The sequence below is a fragment of the Verticillium nonalfalfae genome (assembly GCF_003724135.2).
Source record: "Verticillium nonalfalfae strain VnAa140/NRRL 66861 chromosome Unknown scaffold_89, whole genome shotgun sequence".
Lineage (NCBI taxonomy): Eukaryota > Fungi > Ascomycota > Sordariomycetes > Glomerellales > Plectosphaerellaceae > Verticillium > Verticillium nonalfalfae.
The window spans coordinates 53,073-80,645 of record NW_021167314.1 but is presented as its reverse complement, the minus strand read 5'-3'; the positions used below and the strand labels follow the sequence as shown (position 1 = coordinate 80,645).

Genomic DNA, 27,573 nt, shown 5'->3' with positions numbered 1-27,573 from the left:
TCAGCGCTGGGGTACAGGACTCTAGGTAACAACTCTCAGCGTTCTGACACCCGGCGTGGTGCAAGCCATATTCAAGCTCCGTTGCCCCAGATCTTTTCAAAAAGGGTGCAGTCAAAGTGATGAGAATTTCTCGCAGCGATCAAATAGAGAGAAGCAAGCCTAGCACCAACCAAAACGCCAGGTCGACCGGTCATACCCGGTCGGAAATGAACCGGATTGCATCTCGCGCCTAACACACCACTGACTAAGTTGACTAAGTTGAATCCCCCTTGCCCAAGCATAACACACTACCTTCGGATACCTTAAGCAGCCGGATCACCGGACACCTGTGCACCAGATTGCAGCAGGCAGAAGAAGTTCACCCACGCCATGAAACCCTGTTCTTTCAAACATACTTTCGAAGCTATGCAAATTGTTAGCAAAAATTCAATGAATCTCGAAGTTGGGTACGCAGATGAAAGTAGACTTACGTCGAGCGTCAACGTCCTCGAGCTGTTGATTTCCTGATCACGGTAGACGCCTACAAGGCTCTCGCTGTCCTGGAAAAGTCCTGCCTTGAGACTGATGACGACAAACTGCATACCGGGTCCGGCATGCTCCCGAATGTACTTCTTGATCTTGTCAACGTTGGCGTTGTCGAGCGCGGCATCAACCTCATCGAGGACGAAGAAAGGGCTCGGCTGGTAGCTATGGATGGCAAATAGTAATGCCAGCGCTGCCATAGTCTTCTCGCCACCCGAAAGGAGATCCATGTCTCGGAATCGCTTGAGGGGAGGCATGGCATGGTATTTGATACCTGCCAGGTAGGGAGTGTCGTTGTCTTCTTCCTTGTCCAGATATGCTTGGCCACCGAGAGGGTACGCGTCAGAGCGTGTCAGATCCTTATAGACGGTCTTGATCTGTTCCGAGATGTGTGTAAAGGCCTTGTTGAAGACCTCATACCTTTTCGTCTTGATCACATTGAAGGCATCGCGAGCTTCTTTGAGCGCCACTCGTGAGTCTTCGAACTCGCGTTCGGTGTTCTTCAACCTGGTCTCAACACCTTCCAACCTCTCCATTGCCTTCATGTTAGGGTTGATCTTTTCCAACTCCGCCGCAAGAGTGTGTATTCTCTCCTTGAGGGTTTCGCTCATGCTCTCGTCATTGGACTAGCACGCGCGTTAGCAGGCTGCTCCTCAAGTCCAACGTACCATCCAGGAAGGGTCCATAAGCTCACATTCTTCAACTCGTCGCTGAGCCCATCAAAATCAATCCTGATGCCATGATCATCGAGGGCAGCATCCAACATGCCGTCGTCCTCGTCGTCGAGGTCCATGGCATCAGGGTCCTGACGCAATAAGTTGTCCTCCCTAGGCAGGTTGTCCAATGACCCATCGACCAGCGGGATGTCGACTCCGTCCATCTTGCACCTTCTCAACAGCGCAAATTTGGCGGCACCGTCTTTCTGCACACTTGTTTCAAGGGCATTAATGTCCTTCTGTCTAGCTTCGATCTCTTTGCTGCGACTCTTGACCTCTGCCTTTGCCTCGGCGACCTTCTGGCTCCGCTCTTGCTGCTCTGCGCGGGCGACCTGCAGATTCTCGCGCAACGCATCCAACTCGTCCGAGACCTCGCCCATCTTGTCTTCGATCTCCGATTTCTGTTGTTCATACGTTTGCAGATCTTTCTCGAATTGCCTCAGCTTCCTCTCCATGGATGCCACACGACCTTCAAAGTCTTTGAGCCTTGACTCGTTCCAGGCAAGGGTGCTCTTCAGCCTCTCTTTTTGGACTTCAAACCTGTTTCGTTCTTCTTCGAGTTGACGTTGCAAACCCTGGTGCTCTGCATCGTACGCTCGGATATTGCTCAGACCCAACCTTTTGCAGAAGTCACCGAAGACTCGGTCCTCCACCTGTGAGATGGCTGCTCGGAAATTCTCCAAGGTCTCGGTTGTTGATCGTAGCTCGGCGTTCTTCGCAGCGTACTGAGGCTCCCAGTCATGAAGCTGCTGGGCTTGGTGATCTCTTTCCCGTGACCTGCTGGCATGGTTTTTCTCAAACTGAGCCAATTCATATTTGGCAGCCGCCAGTTGAGGCTCTAGCACTTGTAGATCAGTACGTAGTGTATCCTCCGCACGCCTATCAGTTGCCGGCAGGTTTTGTATTTCTTCGGTGTACTTGGCGGCTGTTCTCCTCAGAGCGTCGACGTCGTGTTCCTCGAAGCGCCGTTTACCGCCCTTGTGCTCGGGGCCCCGTCCACCAGTCATGAGACCTCCTTTGTGGATGACGGTACCGTCCAGCGCCACAGCCTTGACAGGGATTTTTTTCTCGTAGCAGATATGTGAAGCCACGCGAAGGTCGTCACACACCACCGAGCTGCCACAAGCATATGCCATGGCACGTTCGTAAGCAGAGTCGAAGTCGATCGTGTCGATCGTAAGCCGCGCCCCGCTGACACCTTTGACAGCCGTGTTCACAGCGTTGACCTTGATGTTGTCAAGCGGAATAAACGTCATTGGTGGAATTTGGTTGTCCTTCAGATGCTGGACACACTGCATGCCCGTCTTCTCGGTATCCACGACAACGGACTCAAAGTCTTTGCCGAGAGCAATGATGACAGCCTCGTCAAACTTCTTCTGCTTAGGCTTGCAAAGATCTCCAATGCGACCCTTGACACCAGGGTAAATGCGTTTGAGCGTGCTGACCGTCTCTTTCATGCGCGTCTCGCGATCGTTTTGGCGACGGCCATCGTCTGCTTCATTTAATTGCCTGGCCACCTTCTGCAAATGCTCCTCAAGCTCAGTTCGTTTGTTATTTGTCCGCACCCGAGTGGAGTCTAGCTGTCTGAACTCCTTCTTCTTCGCATCAATTTGCTCAGAAAGGGTGCTGATGGTGTCCTTCGTAAACTTGGTGCGTTCTTGGATCGTCTCGAGTTCGCCATCTAGTTTTTCGACGTTGGCATTGAAGCCGTCGACTTTGCTCTTGAGACTATTGACCATAACTTCATCTGTCTTTTGTTGACGGACAAGGTTGTCGATCTTGTTTTGGTTGGCTGACGTCTTGGCAAAAACCTGACTGCGCAGAGCGTTGTACTCTTTGCGATCTTCGTCGCTGAGCTCCGTGCCCTGCTTTCTAGACCGTTCCTGAAAATCTCTCTCCTTGAGCTCTTGAGCCTTTTCGACAGTCTTGAGCTTCTTTCTATCATCTTCCAAAACTTTGACCTGATCGTCACGTTCTCTTCGTGTTGTATCGAGACGTTGGCGAAGAGCGCTTGCTTCACGAGTGCTCTGTTCCACTTTTTGATTGATGGGAACAAGGCTGTTCTCAAGTTCTTCGATCTTTCGCTCTTTGGATCTGATGTGCTTGTCATGCTTGCTGACATCTCGTGTCGCCGCCGCAAGCTCTTTATGTGCGGCTTCCAACTTCTTCTCGAAAGATGCTACGTTGCGCCTGAACTCTTGGAGGTTCTCCTCGTGATCCTTGATCTTGTCGTTGGACTCATCCATGCTGCTCTGAAGATGAAAAAGCTCCCACAGCATGCGATCAACGATGGCGCGGTCTCGTTCTTCAGTCTTCTGCTGAAAAATTTCGACCTCCTTCTTTTGCTCTTGGTATTGCTTGATCTCTGAGTTGATGCCCCGGCGTCGGTGAAGCTGAAAGCTCTGGTCCTCGGCGGCTTTCTCTGCCGCCGCTTCAAGACGTTCATAGTCGGCCTTGAACTCCAAGCTTCCCGAAATCTGCTCGATAAGACGCGTGAGGTCCTGAGGAGACTGAGCTGCGATGGCCTCGACATCGCCTTGGAAAACCAGAAAGTTCCGCGCCTTGATCAGAATATTCTCGACCTCGAGGGCTGTGTTGTATTGCTGTGCGTTCACAACACGATCGTTGATCCGATATTCGCTGGAACCTTGGCTTGTGATTGATCGCTTCCACTTCTGCTCATCGCCGGCATCGTCCTCGTACACAGCCATAACCCAGGCAGTCTTTGGGTCGTGGCGTGATGGCTTGTCGCCGTTTGATTTCCCATCTGCGTCTCCATTGGCGCTCGGAGTGTCCGCAGACCCGTCGTCGTTTATTTTGGACGTCTTGAGGACGCGGCCGCGATAGACCAGGTCCTTGAGATGGGTTGAGCGGAGGTGTGAAGACTTGATTCCTAGGACGAAGGAAATGGCGTCCATGCTGACGTGCATTAGTCCGTATTAGCAATGCGTCCTGATCCTCTCGCGTAATTCCTAGAATGCAGATGACAACAGGGAAGGAACAAGGGGAACGCACGAGTTGGACTTTCCAGATCCATTGGGACCGATGATGGAGGTGAAATAGGAGTCCCCGAATAGGAGGACATGATGCCCTTTGTAGGATTTGAAGTCTGCAAGGCGAATTAGTAGGCGTGGTGAAGCTCATGGGAAAAGGCGCAGCATACTGAACAGCTCGAGGCGTATGAGTTTGCCCATGGTGGTGGTATGGCACGCGTGAATAGCAGTGTCAAGGCTTGTTGGAACAACCGTAAATCATTGGAGACCCCAATGTGGCCGAGATCGAAAAGGGCTTGTGTTGAGCCTGGTGACCTAGAATGTCGATGTTGACCGAGGCTGTCGCGAAGATGGATGGAGTGCGGCGCGAAGAGGGGATCGTCGTGCATGCGTGTTCGCGTTGCAGGATAGAAGCAGTCGCGTGTGAAAACGAAGATGCTAGTTGATCAACCGTGGTAACGTAAGTCGCAACAGGCGCTTGCCTATGCCTTCAGCTTCGTGTGGGCAGTCGGGTCGCACACTGCTTATCCAGGATCTATCGAGTCTGGCAATGATGATTTACGAGTCTCCCACTTTCCACGCGCGTCAAGATGCGCCAGCACGCGACTTGGGGCAGTCCCCACAACGTTGGGCTGGTGCGGGCGGGTTGGCACTCACCCCACACAACGCGACGGACAGCCAGTCATCAGCTTGAGTGCGACCAAGGTCATGTGACTGCTCTAATTTGCAGGTCCAGGAACGTGCAAGCCAACCACAGGGACCAGACTATGCACCTGCTCCAACTACGGGCATCCAGCGATCGGGGGTCCTGAGGTACCCAGGTACGTTTCCCGTGAAGGTACCGACCTATCTTGCGGTGCCTTACTTGGCCAGTAGACGGACAACAGGACACGCATATGCCAGTATACCGCTGATGCCTTCAAGGTACTTTGGTTGTGAGTGAAATACCTGAGCTCAACAAAAACCATGTGGGAAGGTTGAATGCAGTTTCTTCTTCGCTTCCTGGGGCTACTTGATTGCATCATTAATAGGTAGCTCAGTCAGTTCACTCTGGAACATTTGCGACTAAAGCGGAGCAGACGAACGCCCGTGTTACACCCTCCCAAGATGCCATGTGACGCAACCTCGTGAAAAGGAAGAGGCAAGAAGGCGCCCGTGATCAATAGAATTCGCGAGGCACTGGCCACTGTCAACAGGTGTTTTAAGTGATGTGCTATGTAAAGGCGGGTGTTATCTACTTCGCTACTTCCAAGCATATCCTGCATAAAGCGTGCGGGCTCGAGGTAGCCAAATCAAGCATTGAAGTCTCCACTGTTAACGAGTGACGTCGTAATGCTTAATCGTGTTCGTTATCTATCGGTCGCTCATCTAGCTCTCGGCCCTGGTCGACATTCTTGGATCGCCTGTCCCGTGAACAATCACAGGGACGAAGGGCAGCCCATCTTGTCATCGAGAAGACGTTAGCTTGAGGTACCATCCTCTATTCGAGCCTTGCACTGCCTAGGGCTACACATTTGGGACACACCTCTCACGAGGACAGCTCATCTTATTATCCGACTCGTTCGCCCACCCTATTCCAGCCCTGTTCAGCTTACAGCCACCTCGACAACACGGGCATACTGACACACCGCCTTCGCGACCCAGCACATTGCACTTGATCTTCGACGCTTGTCTCATGATCAGTATTTGCGGTCATCCCACGAATCCGAGATGTAAGATCATGTACCCTTCGATACCTGGCTATCGCAACTACGAAGAACAGGTCCCTGATACATAAGGGTGTTGAGCAACACGAACAATCGCTGACCTCCGTGTCCAGCTGTTTCAGCTGTGACAAGCTACGACTGCGAGAATGACGCACTCTAAGCCCATCGACATGCGAACCTCGAAAGAGGGCCCGACATCATCACACGACGATCTCCCTGCTGTCTTCGATGCCAACGATGCTCCTTCGCTCAGCTCGTCCCCGCCCGACCACGATTCCTTAAACACTCCCAACATTGGGCCGACTACACCCGGAAGCCCAAGGTTGTCGCGACATCCCTCCTTTTCAGGGAGTAGCTCTTACCATGAAGACTGGGAGGCTTTCCCGCCCCTGGATCGCCTGTCGGTGCTCGATCTTCTTGATAACTTTGCACTGCCCCAACAACTCGAAAAGCTACAGAAAGGCATCTCGGCCCAGACACAAAAGGTCAAGAAATCGAGGGATGCGTTCAAGTCGAAGAGTCACCAGGCGCGAGAGCGCATGGTGGAGGAGTGGAGGCGCCGTGTGCCCACCGCTGACGAGCAGCTTGACCGCTATCGCAAACGGATGCGTGTCAGCGTTGACAAGCTGGGCAAGCAATGGGGCGACGCCAAGATCATTACTCTACGAGAGAAGGTATCCTTCATCTGTGGCGTCATGAATATCTTCCTCAGCGGCTACCTCATCGGCGGGTTCCCGGAGTGGTTCCACATATGGTACACCATCCAGCTCCTCTACTTCATGCCGATCCGCTTCTTTACTTATCACCGCCGGGGCATGCATTATTTCTTGGCCGACCTCTGTTACTTCGTCAACTTCCTCCTCATGCTCAGCATCTGGGTTTTTCCTGGTTCAAAGCGACTATTTACCGCGGCGTACTGCTTGGCCTTCGGCAATAACGCTGTCGCTATCATCATGTGGAGAAACTCTCTCGTCTTTCATAGCTTCGACAAGGTCACTTCACTCTTCATCCATATCATGCCCTGTGCCACTTTGCATTCCATGGTTCATCTCTGGCCTGAGCAGCTCCAGGCCTCTCGGTACCCTGCCATATGGGCAATCAAGCATTCGCCCGCCGGGTCACCCACTGCTTACGGCAACGTTTTCTCGATGCTAGCATGGAGCTCCGTTCCATATGCGGTCTGGCAGTTGTCGTACTACTTCCTCATCACCGTTCGCCGCCGGGAGAAGATTGCCGCCGGCCGCCCCACCTCGTTCACCTGGCTTCGGCGCTCATACTCAAAGACATGGATCGGCAAGGTCGTACTAGCATTGCCCAACGCGCTACAGGAGCCTGCCTTCATGGGGATACAGTACAGCTATGCCGTGCTTACCATGCTTCCTTGTCCCATCTGGCTGCACAGTCGCTATGCCTCGGCTGGTTTTCTCATGGTCGTCTTTGCATGGAGTGTCTACAACGGGTCGACATATTACATTGATGTCTTCGGCAAACGGTTCCAGAAGGAACTCGAATCTTTGAAAGCCGAGGTCAGCCAGTGGCAGAACAGTCCAGAGATTCCACTCAACTCGCCTTTGGTCACACCTCATCCAGACGGCCCTGTGTCCGCCGAGCTGTCCACGGCTGTAGTTGAGGACATCACCCCGCAGTTCAAGCCCGAGGTCAACAGTCCACCCGGCGCCAAAGCTGCGGGGCTGTCGAGTGTGGACCAGATTCCTCTCCTCAAAGACGAGAATCTAGCTGCCGTATCTCGCTCCTCAGGCGTTGACGGCGGAGTCAAGGACGCTGCTCGTGCGAGGAAATCAGGCTGACCCCACAAGCTGGCGAATGACGTTCATCGGACATGCTGCGTTACATCTTTGGCGTTGATATTTTTCGTTCTCAGAAATAGTTCGCGCGAGGACTCTTGCTTTTCGTGTTGGTAATAACTTGTCATGCTGGCTTGCAGTAATGTGGAGGGATCCGGACTTTCGAGGAGCATGTCAACCTCCACGAATGGTTGATTCTGCTTCCTTCACCAGCGTGATTAGGTATGACGGTGCTGTTGTAATGCTCAGATACCCAGATTAGGCGAGCGATATAGGTTCTGCATAAGGTCGTGCTCTTTTTGCTTTCTATTGTTTGTCTCTCCGTTGCATCGTTTCTAGTCATCAAATGCTCCCTGGCATATCAGATATGGTGACTGTAGGACGAATTGTCCACTACCGCCTATACTTGACATTGCTTGGTATCCGGTATATTGTGATCCAGCGAAAAAAGAGAAAATTCCTAGAATCACCGTTGACTAAACCACTGATCTCATCGGGTTAACTCTTCGATGATGCAAGTGGCAGGTACAGTCCCTGAGGATCATTCTACAATGTTTGCTATAGCTGTCAATCGACAGCTAAAAGTATGTGAATCAACACTGAATGTTGCCAACACCTATAGTTGGGGTTCATGATTGAAGCGTCCTGATCAAGGGCCGTCGCAAGTGGGAAGTTGTCTAGCTAAGTATACTGTGCTGGATGCCATAGGGTTTGACCTCCAATTCAATAGCGTCACTAAGCCTCAGACAGGGCAGGTCGTAGTTTAGGGGATAGGTCCACGAGTGAACTTTGCCAGGTACAAACCATTGTAGTTTGCCATAATTGAAGCAACAGTGCAGCGGCCTGTCGCTCACCCTTGAGTGTTGACGACGGTACCTCGGACACCGACAAGTGACAACGACTGTCTGTGTCCACAGCGGCATGAAGCGGACTTCAGCCATGGCTACCGAGGTCTGCAAGTGACGAACCATACACGGTAGCGATTCCAGCGTCTCGTCCAAACCAGCGGCACTGTTGCCAAACAAACCACATCGGACTTATAACAATAGGCAAAACTGACAGGCGTTGCTGAACCCGGTACAGTTCAACAGGTCTACTGTTCTGCTTGTCACATCAGCGTGGTCCCCCAAAAAGAAAGGAATTACCTGGAAGCCAAGTTACGCATGGCCTTAGATCATTACAAGAAGGAGCTGCGGCCAAGCTGTCATGGCATGCCCCACGCTGCACACGGCGGTGGTACAATCAGCTGTTATTTTTGCTTGGCGCTCAGTCGACACAATTACGGTTTAGGCGGACTCTATGAAGAATAAGGCGGATGGTCATCGAAAGTTGCATTGGTGTTTATCATCTCATCAAGCTGAATTGCATCGAAAGAGCCATGCTGAGGGTGTGCGAAGCCGTCTCAAGATCGATGAAGGCGGGGAGCGAGAGTTACTGATACAGGTGTGATAGATGTGGCCGCGAGGGGGGAAGGGGGGATTGAAGGCGGCAGCTGGCTGGAAGTAGCGCGAAAAGTGCGAATCCATGGGGTTTATGCCCGTCACTGAGACAAAGCCTGTCGCGACGTGTAGCGTTGCCGAGTTGATTGTGTGCGAAAGCTACCAAAAAAAATTCCGTGCAGGGTAAACCGAGCTCTGAGGCGAAAAAAAAATGCCTGGTCGATTCTGTGCAGGCCGGCCTCGCTCTAACCGAAAGCGAGGCCATACCAGAGAAAGACGCAATCCGAAGAATCCCATTTTCGTTTCCCACCCTTACTAGTCGCATTGCACAAAAACTCCATTAGAAGACGGAAGGATCGAGAAAAGTCCGTCCTGGTCGATGGTACCAAGAGCGGAAGGAAGCGCGACAAATGGCGGTCCACATCGCCATAATCAGCGGGATCCTGTGCATATTAGCCCGTGCCTTGAAGAGGTCGTCAGTAGTAATCCGAACCTCCACCGTAGGGCTCCCGTGCCTCGGAACGACCACCAGCAGAGTCACCGTAGGTGGCAGCGGCAGCAGGAGCATCACGGGTGCGCGGAGCGTCACGCTCAGCTGCGCGATCGTAGCCCCTTTCGCGGTCATAGCCAGGGCCACGGCGGTCATCGCGATAGCGGTCACCGCCCTCGCGGCCTCCACCCTCGCGACCTCCACCCTCGCGGCCGCCACCACTGCCGTAGCGATCGACGCGGCCACCGCCGCTGTAGCCATCGTCACGCTCGCGACGGTCGTAGCTGCCGCCACGGTCGTCACGGTAAGTGCGATCGTAGCCGCGGTCCTCGCGGTATCCTCCGCGATCCTCGTAGCGACGCTCATAGCCGCCACCACCGCCGCCGCGGTAGCGGTAGGGGTCGTCGCGTCCATAGTAGCCGCCGCCGCCACCGCCGTAACCACCGCGGCGACGATCGTCGTAGCGGTCGTTCATGCGGCCACCACGGCCACCACCTCCGCCCTCTGCAAATCGATATGTCAACGTCACGGGTCGTTATAGGACCAACGGGAATATGCTAGGACTTACCACGCTTGGGGGGGCCGAAGTACTTGCCGGGGGTCGGGGTGCGAGGACGGGCACGGCGAGCCTTTTCGATGCTGAGGGTACGGCCGTCAATCTGTTCTCCCTGGAGACCCTCCTTGGCAGCATCAGCTTGGTCGGAAGTGACCATCTTGACGAAGCCGAAGCCGCGGGACTCCTTGGTGTGGGGGTCACGCATGATCTGACACTTCTCAACCTCGCCATACTTCTCGAAGAGGCGCGTGACCTCCGACTCGGACAGGCGAGGGTGGATGCCGGTGACAAAGAGGTTGGAGCCAGGGTTGATGGCACCGTCGTCATCACCGCCCTTGGAAGCAGTATCGTTGTCCTTCATGGTACTGGAGAGACAAGAGACATAGCGTAAGCACTGATCCAATAGGCGTCGGTTTTGGAGAGGGAGGAAAAGACGAAGAGAGACGTGACGTACCGATCACCATTGCCGGATGGCGAGGCAGAGCGACGACGACCGCCATCGGCTTCGTCGCGCAGGGGACGAGGAGAGGCGCTGCGGTTATCGCGCTCGTAGCGAGGAGTCTCTTCTGAGGAGCCAGTCATGTGAGCGAATGCAAATATGGGCAAAGACGCAGCATCGAGTGAAGACAATAGAATTCCGATCACTCATGACAGGAGGGATGATGAAGAAACTAACCATCGTAACGGTCGCCATTGGCGGTCTCGTAATCCATGCTGGTAGTGGCCATATCGTCTGATTTGATGGAGACGAGAGTTTGATGCAGTGGCAAGAGAAAAGATGGGCGTGGATGGGTAAGGGATGGATGGAAGAATGCGAGGCTGTCGGGGGTAAGGGTGGAAGCGAGGCAGCGGCGGAAGGCTCTGTCCGTCGTTCGCGTTAGTGAAGGGTTGGAAGGAAAAAAACAAACCCCAGGGGTAAGGAAGGAAAGAAGAAGCCTCAAAGGCTAGGAGCAGGTATATGAGGGAATCAATGCAGGAGCCGTGTCAGTGATTGATGCGGCAGCCGGCGAACGGGAGGCGATAGTGAGGCGTGGTGTGGTGAGGCTGGAAGGCGACAAGTGCAAGGTGATGGACGTTTGTTGCAAAGTGGATTGCGAGGTGGTCAACGAGGGAGGAAGGTCCTAGGTCACGCAAGGGCTTTGCATCGTTGCCAGGCGCAAGGGGCTACGTGGAGCAGGATCAAGACTTGTATCAGCTGGCAAACTCCAGGTGACAGCTATGGCAGCTGTCAGCACGTGACTGTGCTGAATTGGGCGCCAGTTCCCACTCTTTCGCGTAGGCAACGCTGTGCACCGAGGCCAGGTACACCTACTCGGTAGGAAGGTTCCTGAGGAACCTTACCTAAGGTACCACCTTACCCAAGGCATCCGACGTAGCTGGGAGTACATGTACCTACCGAAGATGCCGTCCACATACCTACATACCTAGCAGTCAAGCTTCCATGCGAATCGGACCAAAAGAATGGTGCTCTGAGTACGGTCCGCTCCTACCACATGATAGCCTGTTGCCAGCATGAGTCTTCTCCGTAGGTTAATTACCTAAGTTGATTTGGGTAGCCCGATACTCACATCCCTGGCTGCGCCGACGTTGTTGATAGTTCTCAGCCCCCCTGTTTGAACCTTTGATTCCCGAGAGTCGCGTGCGTAAACTAAGGAAAGTCCGTCCATATGAAGGGCGGACTTCGGCATTGAGGCTTTCAGGATCTGATGAAGCAGAACGGTGATGGTAGAGTGAGTACAGGATGAATAGCTCATGATCGGCTATTAATCGGAACTTTCGCGTCCCTGAAACGCGTGGGTATAGGACCATTGAGGTGCCTTGAGCTTGTCACTTGATTCGCGTAGGTATGCGATACGCACCAGTGGCGGAAAACCCCCAGCTTCACGACTTTGATGTCGTCGAATGATTCCTAAATTATGGGATTGGTGGATCGGGAGAAGTACTTCAGCAAACTCCCTAAAGTCCGACCCGTCGGGTGCGGGAATCACGAGTCGTATCTGTTAGAAAGGCGGGGTACGGGTGTGCAGAGTCCTTGCGCCTATGGAGCCTTCTCGCAATTAACGAGATCGGGTGAACGTGAAGGATAGAAAGCGTCCTAGTGCAGCGTAGAAATGCCGCCAACCGAAAGCTCGATAGAGGGGGTGATCATAAACCCAGGCCCACGCGTGGGGGGGCGTACTATGCAAGAACAGTAAAGCTCGGAGACTCATCCCGAATTCCACCACGAACGAACCTGCGCTGACCCATGGTAACAGGTTCATACCATGTCGGTTCAGATGTGGGTTACCCCTTTCGGACGCCCGATCAGCTAGTTGGCGAGAGGCTGGACTGCCGTCGGTCTGTGACGGATCGGCGGTTCTTTAAAGAGTCCATCCCCAACCGTCTGGCGGCCTGTTGAAGACCGATGGATCTCAAACCTTCGATCGTACAACACATTCTCGCCTCGCTAGTCCTCTCTGTCCTGCTGCTCTCGAAATCCTGAACGAATTCGATTGAGAGATAAGCAACCAAGACTCATTGAGTACGCAGCCATCGCATTCCACATAACCACAATGTCATCACTTGACGGCAAGGTCTATGCGTTCACTGGTGGTGCCAGTGGGATCGCCTTTGCAACCGCCAAAATCCTTGCGAGGCGCGGAGCCACGATCTGCATCGCCGATATCGACCCGGAAGCAATGAGGGAGGCAGAAAGCTACTTCCAAGAACACAACATTCGCTTTTCTATCAACAAAGTGAACGTTGCTGTCCGGAGCCAGGTAGATGATTGGATAGACGGTATCGTGAAGCAGTTCGGACGTCTGGACGGTGCGGCAAACGTTGCGGGCGTCATCGGCAAACACCACGGCACACGCCCAGTCGCGGAACTAGATGACGACGAGTGGAACAAGATTATCGCCGTCAATTTGACAGGATGCATGTATTGTATGCGGGCCGAGCTTCGAAATATTGTTGATGGCGGTTCCATCGTCAACGTATCTTCGATCCATGGGCTCAGAGGTGCGTCACGGTGCCTTCCTCCCCACAGTAGCCACAGCCAACTGATGACCTCTCAGGATTCGCGAATCACGGAGCGTACGATGCCAGTAAGCACGGTATGATTGGCCTGACGAAAGCCGCGGCCAAGGAGAACGGCGCGCGCGAAGTGAGGGTGAATGCCGTGGCGCCGGGCGCTATATTCACACCATTGATGGAGAAGAATTGGAAGGCTGCTGGACGGTCGCTGGACGCACCGTTCGACGAGCCGACGGCGTTTCAACGGCAAGGAACCTCCGAAGAGTGTGGTAATGTCCTAGCCTTCCTGCTCGGCCCCGAAAGCACATTTGTGAGCGGGTCCGTGTATGAGGTGGACGGAGCATGGCTGTGATGGCCGCCTGCGGCAAACAGGTATATCGTCGCGGATCAATATAAGCGGAACAGCGATGCATGTACAGGCGTAGGGAACGCTAGCCAAGACGTCTAGGCTTGACAGAGGGATGCTTCGTAGGCAGCTAGCGTGTTGTTATTCTTTCACCACACATCACCCGGGTCGACCTCGTGCCTCTCGCCGTCGTCCCGAATATGTTGTAGCTTGGTATCCCGCTTACATGGCTTCCGCATGTCGAAGGCATCTTCACTGGTAGCCTTGGAATCGGTGGCATGGTCGCCGTAGTAGTCTTTCACCACGCGGAAGACGCTATAGCCCATGCCCTTGTAGAAGTTGATGGCTCGGTGGTTGCTGGTCCGAACGAAGAGGTCAACAAACCAAGCATCGTTTGCGTCAGCTGCGACCTCCAGCTGCTCCGTCAGGATTTTACCGATGCCTAGCCTGCGAGCCTCCGGTGCGACGGTCAGGGCAGTAATGTGTGCGTGCCAGGGCAGGTAATGCTCGGAAAACTTGTAGATATCGGGAGACGATTCAACCTTGCCCATGACTAGCGATTGAGACAGTCAGTGGGCGCCAAAGACGCCTGAGAGGAAACGAATACATACTGTAGCCAATAATATTCCCATTCATGTCTTCGCAGACCTGGAACAGGGCTGGCCATTTGGCATGATATTGAAGATAGAACGCAAGCTCGTAAGTTTCCGTCAAGGGGTCGAGGTTGCATTTTGAAAATTTGTCGACATCGTCAGGGACGAAACGCCGGAAGGTGGCCATGGTGCGCTTGTTCCCAATGAAATTGATAGCTGGAACCGCCAGGAAGAGTTCGCGACGGTTGATCGTCGACTGACCGACTGGCCTGGAAAGGACTTCGCTACTTTTGTGGCACCGTCCGCAGCTGGGCGGTTGGAGGGGTTAATTCTACCGATATAACGATATGGGCATCGTCGTATCGCGATCGCGGGGTCCCGTCATGGTCTGTTGTCTTTGCTCCAAGGAACCTACGTTAGGTAATCGTGGAGGACTTGGGAATGCAGGGGCTCTTGTTTAGGGGGGAGGGGCCGCGTCCGGCAAGGATGTACGGGACGCACCACCAAAGCAGGCAGCCTGCACTCCTGCCAGTGGCCTCGACCTCCCTTTCATACCTACCTAGGTACCTAAGGTACCTCGGTGCGCTCATCATCAAGGGTGTTGTGCCCCCCTCCAGGAAGTGATCTTTGTTCCAGACCTTATTCCAGTTCTCGTCCCATCTTCAAAGACGGCTGGAGTCGAAGGACTCCTCTTCTTGAGCCCGTGATTTCCAGTGTTTTGCTTTGTTTTGTCATTAGAGGGGGCCAATCACAACCAGACACGAACTGGGGGCAAGCCCGTGGCATGCCTATAGCAGGTCCCCCAACCACGTCAATCTCGTCTCATAGCTTTCATCTGATATTGTTCTACGACGTTGAGGCAGGGCGGACCACCGACTGCCCTGATAGTCCCCATCGTCTCCAGCCACGGCCTGCCTCGTTTCCTCTCCAACGACTTCGTCGCGAGAAGAGTCATATTGCACACGAAGCGACAAACAACCATCGCTGCTAGTTCACCGCCCGCGGCTGTCCCATCCGCACGGCTCCTTCGCCTGGTCTCTAGTAACCCCCTCCTCGCGCCCAGGTCCTGACCGCCGACAAGACGCCTGGATATCTGAATATCGTCCACGCGTTTACTTGCATCCAGAATGCCTTCCTCTCCGCGCACCCCGAGGCATTCCCGCCACCCCTCCAGTATCGACGCGTCCTACCAGTATAGCAGCACCACGTCCTCGCCACAAGACCGACGACGCTCCAGGTCCTCGTTGCAGGATCCTGCAACGCCCATTGGGACCAGCTTCAACAACCACGATGGTCTCGACATCGGCATCTTTAGCAGCGGGGGTATGGGTATGGGGACGGGCAATGGCATGGGAAATTTGGCCGACGAGCTGGCTGATGCATTCTCTGACTCTGGCGAGGAGGGCGAATATTACGAAGAGGATACACTGGACCCCGAACAGCGAACGATCGAAGGGAGAGTGGGCATCGATGGTATACGGGACAGCGGCGTTGACGTTGCGGAAGAGGTCACTAGTGCTGTCACGAAGCCCACCAACCTGAATGTGCCTTCACCGGTGCGTAAGGGCCATGCGAGGTCAGGAAGCGGATACGATGGGAGCGAATACGGTTCGGAATCGGATCTGGACTCACCAGGCATCCCACCAAGTTTGATTGCGAGAATCGATGCTGTCGAGGCGCTGGCACGAAGGGGCACGGAGAACAACGGCAGCCCGGCAGACGGCGTCTTCGAGCGTGTAACAGAGAGCCTCAAAGACCTGGGGTCCCAAACAGGCGTGGAAGGAAGCGCGACAAGGTGAGTCTTCTTGGGGTTGGCTTGCCGTCACGGGTTGCAACAGCTGACGTGGTCGACGCAGGCTCATTACTGCGCACGCCGCTCTCACGACACACTTGTCACATCAGACTCGCCAGATGCACAACCTGACTTTCCCGCTGCTCTCGCCTCTTGTTCCGCCGCCAGACCCAGAAGTTGTAGATGAGTTGCTCCCGCTTCTTCTCGAGCTGTCCGAATCCATGCCTCGCCCCATCGCCAAGGCGCACGACTCCCTCACAGCTCTGCACACCCTCACTTCAGACCTCATCTCAAGCTTGAACTACCTTTCCGACACGTTGCACATGTCGCGTCAGACGACACTCACAGCGACCCGGCGCCTCAAGAGCGCCAAGGAGCTTGTGGCCGAGATGAAACGAGAAGAGGAGCTGCGTGACGAAGGCGAACGATGGCTTACGCGCGGCAATTGGGGCGAGAGGCTCGAGAACCGCGAATGCGCCGGCGTCTGCGGAGACGTAGTTGGCGGCTTTGAGGAGGTCTGCAACGGATGGCGAGCCAGGCTGCTCGAGCAGGCTGGGTCCGCTCCCGCCTGATCGATCGGGTAGGCCTGCTGGATTTTCCTGCTCGTGCCCCTCTTTTGCGTTGAGCGAGAGCGCTGGATATCCAGTGCTCCCAGGAGCTGTAGCTCAGCGTGGCCGTGCGACAATGAAATCAGAGCCTCCTATGTGCTAGGCGAGGTAGACAAGGAGGGGCCGACTTCTGGATAGAGAAGGCATCTCCCGGCAGACGCAAGTCGCTATGAGACACACCGTTACGAGACCATGATGATAGACCACGTACATGGGCTTGCGAGTTACACTTGATATGATTCATGTTCTTCGGCCTTTTCAATGAACCTCAAGTGTCTTGCGTGTCAACTGGTGCGCGTTATTGCCTTTTTCTTCCTTTTCCCGCCTTATTTTGTGGAAACCTACAACGTGACATGTCATTGAATACATAGCGATTCACCACAAGTTAGAACTCACCGCAGGTAGGACACACACCACGAGGACAAACATCAGATGACATATGCCACTTTTATTTGGAGGAAGTGCATGGAACGCGTGGGTATCGGTACATATGATATCAGAACAAGTGCTCACTTTCTCCGGTATTGACTGGGGACTTGCCACGCAAGCGCCCTTCACTCATCGCCTAGGCGGAGCGTGTACGGCGTCTCCGGGCGATCTGTGCGGCTGGTCCCCCATGTCCCCCGGCTGCCTGGCCGAGCGTCGCCAACAGTGCTGGCTTCAGGATCCCTGTTTATGGCCGCGAAGCTGCGTAGGCTCATATTATCCTCGTTGTGTGCCGTCGGCGGCTGCGATGTCCTGCGACGCTGCACCCTGACTGCAGGCGCCTGCATGTGCCGCGGGAGGGGATCCACCTCGTCGTCGACGAGGACAACCATCCAGACGCCGACAGCACCATTGCTGCCCACCAGCGGCGTGCAGTGGATCCAGCGCGGTCGGCCCTCAACGCCCGGCTTGGACGACCACCGTATCTTGGCTGTGACGCCATGGCCGTCCGCGAACGCCTGAGTGAGTCCTTCGCGGACACGATCGGACCCGCCTATCTTGCTCATGAAGGGCGATTGCAGGATTCCGGGTACCCGGAGCGATGGCGAAGCAAACAGGATGCGCAGGCTGGGATATGGTCGGACAAGAAGATAATGCGCGTAGATACCCGTAAGTCTGCCGCTGGATGCTGTTGGTGATGAAGGCTGGCTCTGCGCCGCAAGTGACTCCTCTCTCAGCAAGATGCGAGGCTTGTTCCAGTTCGTTGACCCGCCATTGGACTGGTCCGCCTCCTCCTGCTTGACGCGGTACATGTCCCCGCCACACCGTCGAACAGTCTCCAGCTCGGTCGAGTTGAACATCTCACAGAGATCTTTGAATTCATCCTTAGACTCCTCTTCGGGGTTGTGATCAGCATCATCGCCGGGTTCCTTGGCTTCGTACTCTGCCATGAGTTTCTTCATGGCGTCAAGCCCAGAACTCTCCTTGACAAGTCCAGAAACGTCGACTTGGGCCCCGATGAAGTATCTTATTGTGCCTCGGCTGTCGTACAGAGGGGCCATCATGAGAAGATTCATGAAAGGCGACCCATCGCGGCGGTAGTTGAGAAAGGTCTCGTAGCATTCCTTGCCGGCCAGCAACTTGTCCCGTATTCTCTGAACGCTGAATGGGTTGGTCTTCGGCCCCTGGAGGAAACGACAGTTGCGTCCAATAACGTAGTTCATGCCATACTGAGTCGTTCGGTAGAATTCTGGGGTCACATGGTCAGCATCCACCTGTCATCATCTCACTCACTTCACAAACACACCTTCAGAAGCAAAGACAATGGGGTTATCCCGTCGAGAAGGGTCAGTCAGACAAAAGACCTCAGCGAGCCCCTCCGACATCTCCCGCAGTTGGACGGGCAAAGTGCCTGTAATCCGTCGCTTAATCGACACACTGACTGTTTGCGTCCACAGATGCGTGATGTAAGCAGGCAGGTCTTCGCGAGTCAGTGCCTCGAAGGCAGCCTCGGCTTTCTTCTCCAGAGCCGTGTTAGTAGTCTTTCCAGGCCCCTCGCTAGTGAAGTCATGACCATCCGTGGCGTCCAGTGCCCGGGAAATGGCATTAGCGTACGCAATGGCTCGCAAGGCCTTCATCGAGTCGAGGTAGTACGTCAAGAGCGGCAGGGACTCGCGGCGCGTTTCAGCCAGGAAGTCTGTGAACTTTTGAAGAAGCACGTAGTCGGAAAATATGCCCTTCAGGTGTTCCTTTGAGAACAAGACTTCTGATCGAGTTTCAAGCGAGTGCTGCCGGCTGATTCCCTGGTCTGGTGCCACGAGGTCGAAGGAGCCAGGTTCAAGCTCTTCGTCTGGGATAGGCTCCAAAAGATCATCATCCCCTAGACCTTTGGTCTGCAAGGGGATCAGAGACGTGGCGTTGGTCTCGTACGATGAGCGCGTAGAGTTGGCTCGCGACCTCGTGGAACGTGTTGGGGCACTCTTTGGTGGCGGACTCAACGACTGCGCACCCCTCGGCGCGGTGTAGTCGGGGTCGGGTGAGATCACTCTTCCCCGCAACGGTACCTCTGTGTGCTGCAAGTGTTGGCTTCGAGAAGATATCGTCAGCATCGTCGGCGCATAGCATGGCCATTTCTCATCGTACCTCGGCTTCCTCCTGGAGTGCAACACTCTTGGGCTTACAGGGCCCTGGGGGACCCAGTTAGAGCCATCATCCTCCCACGGTGTAGGGCTAGTGCCGGCAGCAACGGGCCCTTGTCGCCGGAGAGGAATATCAGGTATATCGGCGCCAATATCCTCAAGGCTGAGGCTGTGCTGGCGCATAGGATCGTGACTGACTGTGGCATGACGGCCTTCCGGTTTAGAGACAGCGTTGCCGCGGCGGTGCCGGTGTAGGATGTTTTCTCCTAACGGGAGGTGCGGCATGGCGAAGTGATCAGTTGAACAGTCGAAGGATGAAGAAGTTCGTAGGCACAAAGTGGTCGAGCACAGACTTCTTCAGTAGCGTATAATAGGTGGCCTTCTGTTCCACTACTGCATGGCTGTTCAGTGAATATGTCAGTCTCACAAGGCAGAGGCGAGGCAGGTGTCTTAGTATATGTAGATAGTAGCGGAAGACAGGCAGACCTCGGACAGACGGGGGATCAGGATTTCCAAAAAAGAAACAAGCCGCGGACCCAGGAGGCTGACTCGGCTCGTGTGCTCACCAGTAGGCATGTCTAGCACTCCTGCAGCCTCTCGTTTGCTCGTTGGGCGGCTTGGATGGAGTTTGACTGTGAACCGGACTACATCCCCGATCGTGGTGGGCTTGCCGATCTCATCCACGAGCCTAGCGGAGCGATCAGACCCTGGCGGGGGGGGCAAACCAATATTCGTTCGCACCTCAGGTCCCTATTCAGAACCAGCTGCTAGACACGACGATCGACGGGGGCCGTAGAGACGGCTTAGGCTATGAGCTAAACTGGGTTGGCTTGAGCCAACGACGTCAGTGTGGTACAGTAGCCGCCACGGCATGGACTGGACTTCTACAACTGCCGCCTGAGGTGAGTGCGCATTGTGGCATCGTCAGGTGGTAGTCGTAGCCATGGCTAGCAAGCTGAGTTTGCATCGAGGGCGACAGAAAGGCAGATCGATGCGAGCATGTCACATCCATGACGAGAGGAGACCTGCACTGTGCAGGTTGACCAGGATGATGCCTGACATATTGAGCAGGCCGCGAGCCATAATACAAAAGCAGACAATAGACGCTGGGGCCTCTTGGGCAATTTGACAAGATGGGAAGAGGCGTGGGTGACAGCGGTAATGACAGATGGCAAATGTCCCGATGGGGAGGTCAAACAGCAGGCGGTCGAGGTGCCGATGCTGGTGGGGACGCTGTCGAGACCCTGGAAAATGGGCCCAAAGGCCCAAAGGCCCAGATTGAGGTCATGATGCCCCGACGCCCGGGCCTCCGCGCTGCCGCGGGCTGTTGGGTGGAGACCTAGAGGAGGCTCATGCTCAGGAACCGAGCTGAACGGCGCAGGCACCGATCACCAGAAACCTGCTGGGGAGTTGTTCATCGGGCGATCGAACTAACTCCACATCTCCATCTGCTGTACCTTCGTAGGGGGTTTCCACCTACACAATGTGCACATGTGGATGCAACCTCAGGAGGGCGGATGCTCAGAAGAAAATGCAACCCTGCGAGCAATCTTCCTTCTCGGGTTGTCAAGCTGCCGTGCGCGAGGCCACGATAGTTTGACAGCTAGTGATGAGATCCGCAATGCTGTTGTGGGTTCATCAGGCCAACGGCTGCCCTGAGCGTCTGTCGTCGCTACCTCGAGGAGGTTTAGCAACCCGTCTGTCAGAAATCGCCATCGACATCGAAATCGCCCATCATCTTGTCTCGAGCCGATCGCAACCAGGGCCATGACTAGTGAGTAGGCTGACATTGGGCTGGGATGCTGCAGACCACCTAGCCTGTAGGCCAGATGGAAACAATGAGGAGTACCCGGCAGTGGATGCAAGATGAAGCAATTGCCGAGCGAAGGATCCTTTGGGGTCTGGAGAGAGACCTCGCGGCATCTGTAACGAGCATGCCCGCGCATTTTCCTGCCTGTGCCTTTCCTGACCACACCACACATTGGAAGGGTTGACGAACGGTTTGTTACCTGTACAACGTGCCAGAGGGACGGGACCGTGGGTTGTGGTGATCCGAAGGCTTGCATCTCGGAGCTTTTAGCAGCTCGGGAATATGCAACACTGTGGGCTCGCCGTACGTGGTTGTATGATGCACCTCCCCCACTACACAGGCTTGACAGGTAAGACCCAGTGTTATAAAGGTGTCATACTTGTACTTTTGTGGCATTTTTCTAGCTTCACAGAGCGCTTCCTTCGGCTTACCTAGGCTAGACACAACTACTAAAAAGGCCAAAGCTCGAGGCAATGGATGGCGGGGGACGACATTCGAAGCCGATTGCGGCGGGGCACAACGCCCGGCGCACCGGGCACAGGGCACAGGGCACAGGGCACAGCACACGGTGACGACGCGGTTGACTTGTCGTCTCTGCTTTCTTTTGTGTCTCGTGTTGGTGCCGCGTTGGTGTTGACCGTTGACAGGAGGCAACTAGGGTAGGTAGCGTGAAAGGGACAGGAACGCTCGACTCAAACCACGTTGCGTGTTTGGAACAGCCCGACGTGACCTTGACGTGCCTACTGGCTGGAGCCGAAAAAGGGGCCTGGGGCGAGGGAGGCTTGTCGTCCAATCAACGCGCCCACTCCTTTTCCTTGCCTGCGTTCTGCTGAATCAAGACCCTTGTTGCCAGAGCCAGCGACCACTTTACGTGCTCCTGACCGCGACCGTGATCGCGACCGCTTCGACACAACACGCGGGTATTCCGCGCGTCACACCTGTATCCTGCTTGCCAGCCGCAAGACTCGAACAAGCAAGGCGATGACAGATGTTACGACTGAATTGACATGGCTTTGCACGTCAGCCCGGCTTGACTAATGAGCTTGGCTGCACGGTTGAGTTGAACACGCTGACAACGTCGACCCTCTCGATTACCGATGTCCGCTGTAACGGCCTCTGTAACGGCCTCCCAGCAAGGCTGGCTGACGAGTGCGTCACCACCAGACTGTCTTGTGTGAACATTTCGAGACGTCGTCACCAGGCCACGGTGGGACAAGACCCGACCTCGGTCGATTTGGCTGGCATAGTTGCAGTGGTTTTTAGGCCATGAGGTTATTTCTGCGATGGTTCTTGTCTCATGACAGACAGATCGATGTGTAGCCTGCCAAAGCAACGTGTCTAGAAACACATGAAGATGAAAGATGACTGAGAATTTGGCTGAAGCCCCTTCCTTGTTGCCATATGGCTGATCATGGGCTCCAAGCGAACAGTTCCAAACGAGGCCCGGCTCTGAGAGTAGGTGCTCGTGTCTGCTCCCAATCCATAATCCATAGCCCAGTCGGGTCTCGTTCGGGAAACACGATCGCCGAATGAATCCTAGGCAAGACACAAGGCGCGCTGGGTGGCTCTGTTTGTTTTCCATCACGACCTGATGGTGGTGTAGCGCGACTTTGACACCAAGAGGCGACCGCGAAGGGCGACCATTGCCCCCTGCCGTCCCGTTGCTTCCGGCCCAATTGAGCTTAGCGCTTCTTCGGTTTGTTGTGCTCCAGGCTGGATGGAGTGCAGGCGACAGCTCCCACCTAAGGTGATAACGATAGCCGCGAACACACCCTGTAGCTTCTTGCTGGAGTGTTTTTGCCGCTCGCCGCCCAGCGTCCCGCGCCGTTTCGTCAGGTGTTCGACGTCTCCCTCCCGCTCGCCTACTCGATGCCGACGCACCACCTTCCCTACCTTGCCTGTAGTGATTGATCCTCAACCACCACACCTACCTCACGTCTACGCGCCGGGCCTCCATTCACCCGTCGTGCGGCACCTCCAGACGACGTCGCAATTGCGATCACCTTCCCATTTTACACCTCGTCGCCAAAAAGCCGACATTCCAACCAGAAGCGTCCTCTCTCCCTTTCCTGCTGTAACTGTCTGTGCACGGGGCCATACATACGACTTGAAGGTGGAATTGGCTTTCGACCAGCCACCCCGTACCGAAACCCGCATCGACCCCACGACGACTCTGTCACCAACTCCTGGGAGGACTATGCGATCGGGACAATTCGCGTAGCCAATATTGTTTGCTTTCCTGGCGACTGTGCCCCGTCCTTTCCGTGGTTGCGGACGATTCATTCAACGAGCCCAAAACGGCCGCTGCCTTGCCGCCTTCCTTCCTCGCATCGTCACTGCTCGGCCGGCCGACACGAACCCCTGGCGATTTCGAAATAAGACGACATTGCAACTCTAGCGCTCGAGAACAGCAGTCCTTCTTCCGGATCATGGACGACCCCGTGGAGCCCGTCGTCGCAGCATCGGCGCCAAGCTCGAGCTCGAACAACCTCCCCACTGTCGCTACCAAGGGAGCTTCGGTCGAACCGACAAAGCGCTCCTCTACCCGTTTCGCTACCCCTCCCCCGCCCGCGTCCGCAGGCGATCGAGGCCGCCTCGAGGCCCGACAGAACAGCGACCGCGCCAACGTCAAAGCGGGGGACATGCGGCATGCGAGACGACCAAGCGACTTGTCTCGCTCTGCTGCCCTTGACACCAGTGCCGTCGATAGCGCCCTGCTCCGCGAGATGCACAGATCGCAGCGCGAGAGCACGCCAGGTGCCAGTCCGTCGCGGAAGCGTCAAAGGATAAACGGAGACAGGTGGGTGCAATTCAACATGTCTTGCGGGAGCCGAACGCCCATGCTGATCAAGCTCAACTTGCTAGGTTTATCCCCTCACGGTCTGGGCAAGACTTGCAAGCAAGTTTCAACCTTTTGCACGAGGATGGCTCGCCTGCGACGCCCTCGAAGCAGAAAAAACGCACCCCTCACGGCGAGCTGCACTTTCAGAAGAGTAAGAAGTCCTTGCATGCCCACACGCATGTCCCCAGACCCCTTGTCCAAGTCCAAGTAGCTCACACTTTCTACCAGCCGAGGAAGCCAACCGAACCTTCTCAACGCTGCTTCGCGCCGAGCTCTTTGAGGGCTCTGTACCGCAAACAACACCACCTGCCATGTCACCAGATCACTCTACATCCGCAAACCCTTACACTGGCATTGTGCGATCTCACACACCACCAAATAACAACTCTACGACCTCACTTCCCTCCACAGCAACACCATCCACTCCGCACAAGAACCTTTTCTCGTACATGTCGCCACGTAACTTAAGTGCGGGCGGGCATTTGACTCCCTCGAGAACGCCCCAGAGCAGGCACGGGCCAAACCTCGACACCCGTGCTGAGATTTACAGCCTTTCACCCGTTCGCTTCAACAGCCAACAGATGCTGCTGAGCCCTCGCAGGCAGCCCAGAGCTGTGAGCAAGGTGCCTTACAAGGTGCTCGATGCCCCTGAACTCGCCGACGATTTCTACCTGAACCTTGTCGACTGGGGAAGTGCCAACGTCCTTGGCGTTGGCTTGGGTTCCAGCGTCTACATGTGGAACGCCCAGACGAGCCGTGTCAACAAGCTCTGCACGCTTGAAGATGACACAGTGACGAGTGTTTCCTGGATTCAAAAAGGCACTCATATCGCTATCGGCACGGGCAAGGGGCTGGTGCAGATCTGGGACGCGGAAAAGACTAGGCGTCTGCGAACGATGACAGGACACACCGCGCGCGTCGGCTCCCTTGCTTGGAATTCTCACATCTTGAGCTCCGGCTCCAGGGACCGCTCCATCTACCACCGAGATGTGCGGGCTCCCGACCAGTGGCTGCGGAAACTGGTGGGACACAAGCAAGAAGTATGCGGATTGAAGTGGAACTGCGAAGACGGACAGCTGGCCAGTGGTGGAAACGATAACAAGTTGATGGTCTGGGACAAGCTGTCCGAAACGCCGCTCTGGAAGTTCTCAGACCACACGGCTGCCGTTAAGGCACTCGCCTGGTCACCGCATCAGCGCGGTCTACTCGCGTCTGGAGGTGGCACGGCGGATCGCCGCATCATATTTCATGACACAGTTAAAGGCTCGGTCATCAACGAGGTGGATACGGGAAGCCAAGTGTGCAACCTGGCCTGGTCGAAGAACTCGAACGAGATTGTCTCCACACATGGATACAGTCAAAATCAGATTGTTGTCTGGAAGTATCCCTCCATGACGCAGGTCGCCAGTCTCACAGGGCACACGTACCGAGTACTCTACTTGGCTATGAGCCCCGACGGCCGCGTGGTAGTCACCGGCGCGGGAGACGAAACCCTACGTTTCTGGAATCTCTTTGGCAGAAGACCCAGCGCACGAGACGACGGCGAAGGCGGAGGGCGCCTCTCCGAGTGGGGCGTCATTCGGTAGTTGGCCGTTGCGTCGAAGCAGGTCTACACCACGAATACGACGGCAAACACGCTACTCGATTCGATGGCACATTCACGGAAGATCGCATTCTGTTATTCTTTTTTTTTTCACACATATTGCTCGGCAGCAGAACCGAGAGGATGGAACTTGACACTGGGAACGAGCACTGCGACGGGTTGGTCGGAAATCATGATTTTGGGAGGCGGGGAAGAAAGCGAATATCCTGCTGTGATTGCATCACGGGCATAGAACGGCGTCTGCTTTTTTCTATTCAATCTTTGTTCTTCGTTTTGGGTTCCTGCCGTTTGGCAGGTTTGACCACGAGGGGCATGACTGGATGGCGTGAGGGGAGAGGTAGCTGCTGGCTTGGTTGGATGGGTTCTGCGCTGATTCAGAGCGGCGTCATGGTTGCGCCTTTTGGGGGCAGATGAATGAGTCAATGCAGATCTTGGGCTGGGCGGGGCTTTGCTATTTACATGAAGGCATTTTGAGGGCCGTCCTGCAGCTCGTGGGCAACTCGAATCAGAACAGTAGCTCAAGAGCTTGCGCCCACACTGGGAAGGGCGTCTAATCAAGGGACAAACCAGATCGCTTTGCCACACATACCGTACAACAAGATGTCAATGCTGTTCCTGAGGTGAGATGACTAAAACAGACTGCAGAACATAAATTAAGGTAGGCGCCTACGTGAACCAGGCATGTGGCTATAACAGAGGGAGCATTATAGAGTAACAGTGTTACATATAAGTGGCGAAGACAGTAACTAAAGCTTGGGTCCGGGTCTGTCCTCGGTCCTCTCGAGGATCCAGTCGCCAACATCGCTGTAAAACTCGTCCTTGCACAGGTCGGCATGCAGCTGGTGATAGCAGCCCTCGTACTCCTTGTACCGGCCGTCCTGGAGCCCCTGCGCGTCGAACCACTTGCGGCTGGCCTCCCAGCTCGTCGTCTTGTCGCCGGTGCCGTGGGCCAGGAACAGGCTCCTCACCTGCCTCCCCAGCCTGACCCGGCCCGAGGCCAGCGCATCCGTCCGCTCGAGCAGGCCCGCGAGGCCCTCGAGGGTGCCCGTGTCGTGGCACAGCGGGTCCTCGCGGACGCTCTTGACGACCTCCGGGTCCCTGGAAAAGTACTCAGCCGGCAGGGCATTGACGAGGTGCTGGCGCGGCAGGACGCGGCTGGCGAGCTTGCCGAGGAAGATCTTGATGGCGCTGGGGGCCTCGCCTGCGGGGAACGCGATGAAGGGGGCCTCGAGGACGAAGCCGCGGATGCTGTCGACGAGGTCCTCGTAGGCCGGGTCGGAGGCCAGCGTCGCGACCTGGCCGCCGCCCATTGAGTTGCCCATGACGAAGACGGGCACCGTCGACGGCTCAGCGGCCAGGACGCTGCGGGTAAAGGCGGCCACATCGGCGATGACCTGCGCTGTCGGTCCCGTGAGACCCTTGTCGGCTGGGACGCGAACGCTGCGGCCCCATCCGCGCTGGTCAAACCCGTGCACCTGGATGCCGCGGGCCGCGAGAGACGGGAAGAGGCCGTAGTACCGGTTCACGTGGTCGCTGAAGCCGTGGACGAAGACGAGCTTGGCCTTAACGGGGCCTTGGGGCTGGGTCCAGATTAGCTTGCGCGTATGCATGAATGGTTGGGCGCTCTGGGTCAGGTTCGACAGCATCGGTGAGGAAAGCCTACCGTCCAGGTCTTGGTGTATAGCTCCTTGCCATCAATAGTGAAAGTGCCCTCAGTTTCAGTCGCCATGTTCATCTGTTGAACTCTCAAATGTATGATGAATGATGTTGGCTTGTGATTAGGTGATGTGATGTGTGGAGCTCAATCCTGTGGAAAGATGTCAAGGCAAAAACGAGGAGGGGTTGGATTTCGAGCTCTTCATCGGAAACCCCGAGTGGCCTTCACATGCTTTTGCGCCCCATGACCTTCTCTGACCAGCAGCTCCGACATCGATGGTACCAACCATCATCTCTCATTAGAGGTGTCACACCTTACCGAGCTACTTGCATGATGGCAAGTAAGCACTGATCATCCCCAACCTTGATTGCCCTGTCTACGAAGTCCTTCTTGCGCACTAGAATGTTTCGAATCGTCAGTCTTTCTGGGAGGGTGCTTCACCAGTAACTACAGACGTGTATCGGAGCTGCAATATGATGCCGCGCTGCCGAATGCATTTGTAGCACATTGTACACA

General features: G+C 55.3%; 9 protein-coding genes across 9 annotated transcripts; 4 read left to right on the top strand and 5 right to left on the bottom strand.

The window, feature by feature from the left end:
* Positions 1–302: 302 nt before the first annotated feature.
* SMC1B (Structural maintenance of chromosomes protein 1B) lies at positions 303–4,432 on the bottom strand (the record flags this gene model as incomplete). The annotated part of the gene is made up of 5 exons (XM_028643221.1): positions 303–377; positions 471–1,148; positions 1,217–4,157; positions 4,254–4,347; positions 4,402–4,432. 5 exons carry the CDS (start codon positions 4,430–4,432, stop codon positions 303–305), a joined length of 3,819 nt encoding a protein of 1,272 aa, XP_028493119.1.
* Positions 4,433–6,083: 1,651 nt separating this feature from the next.
* Positions 6,084–7,745, top strand: D7B24_009142 (uncharacterized protein; the record flags this gene model as incomplete). Its single annotated transcript, XM_028643220.1, has 1 exon — positions 6,084–7,745. The coding sequence occupies one exon, from the start codon at positions 6,084–6,086 to the stop codon at positions 7,743–7,745; it is 1,662 nt and encodes a 553-aa protein (XP_028493118.1).
* A 1,912-nt stretch (positions 7,746–9,657) lies between these two features.
* On the bottom strand, positions 9,658–10,955 carry D7B24_009141 (uncharacterized protein; the record flags this gene model as incomplete). The annotated part of the gene is made up of 4 exons (XM_028643219.1): positions 9,658–10,175; positions 10,240–10,592; positions 10,682–10,793; positions 10,904–10,955. The coding sequence occupies 4 exons, from the start codon at positions 10,953–10,955 to the stop codon at positions 9,658–9,660; spliced, it is 1,035 nt and encodes a 344-aa protein (XP_028493117.1).
* A 1,824-nt stretch (positions 10,956–12,779) lies between these two features.
* D7B24_009140 (uncharacterized protein) lies at positions 12,780–13,594 on the top strand (the record flags this gene model as incomplete). Its single annotated transcript, XM_028643218.1, has 2 exons — positions 12,780–13,227; positions 13,284–13,594. The coding sequence occupies 2 exons, from the start codon at positions 12,780–12,782 to the stop codon at positions 13,592–13,594; spliced, it is 759 nt and encodes a 252-aa protein (XP_028493116.1).
* A 143-nt stretch (positions 13,595–13,737) lies between these two features.
* NAT3 (N-terminal acetyltransferase) lies at positions 13,738–14,368 on the bottom strand (the record flags this gene model as incomplete). Its single annotated transcript, XM_028643217.1, has 2 exons — positions 13,738–14,141; positions 14,200–14,368. The coding sequence occupies 2 exons, from the start codon at positions 14,366–14,368 to the stop codon at positions 13,738–13,740; spliced, it is 573 nt and encodes a 190-aa protein (XP_028493115.1).
* Positions 14,369–15,308: 940 nt separating this feature from the next.
* Positions 15,309–16,545, top strand: D7B24_009138 (uncharacterized protein; the record flags this gene model as incomplete). Its single annotated transcript, XM_028643216.1, has 2 exons — positions 15,309–15,976; positions 16,038–16,545. The coding sequence occupies 2 exons, from the start codon at positions 15,309–15,311 to the stop codon at positions 16,543–16,545; spliced, it is 1,176 nt and encodes a 391-aa protein (XP_028493114.1).
* A 590-nt stretch (positions 16,546–17,135) lies between these two features.
* Positions 17,136–19,430, bottom strand: D7B24_009137 (uncharacterized protein; the record flags this gene model as incomplete). The annotated part of the gene is made up of 2 exons (XM_028643215.1): positions 17,136–18,256; positions 18,314–19,430. The coding sequence occupies 2 exons, from the start codon at positions 19,428–19,430 to the stop codon at positions 17,136–17,138; spliced, it is 2,238 nt and encodes a 745-aa protein (XP_028493113.1).
* Positions 19,431–22,356: 2,926 nt separating this feature from the next.
* Positions 22,357–25,383, top strand: CDH1 (substrate-specific activator of APC-dependent proteolysis; the record flags this gene model as incomplete). The annotated part of the gene is made up of 4 exons (XM_028643214.1): positions 22,357–22,410; positions 23,367–23,755; positions 23,821–23,948; positions 24,026–25,383. 4 exons carry the CDS (start codon positions 22,357–22,359, stop codon positions 25,381–25,383), a joined length of 1,929 nt encoding a protein of 642 aa, XP_028493112.1.
* A 763-nt stretch (positions 25,384–26,146) lies between these two features.
* Positions 26,147–27,129, bottom strand: D7B24_009135 (uncharacterized protein; the record flags this gene model as incomplete). The annotated part of the gene is made up of 2 exons (XM_028643213.1): positions 26,147–26,980; positions 27,064–27,129. 2 exons carry the CDS (start codon positions 27,127–27,129, stop codon positions 26,147–26,149), a joined length of 900 nt encoding a protein of 299 aa, XP_028493111.1.
* Positions 27,130–27,573: the final 444 nt, after the last annotated feature.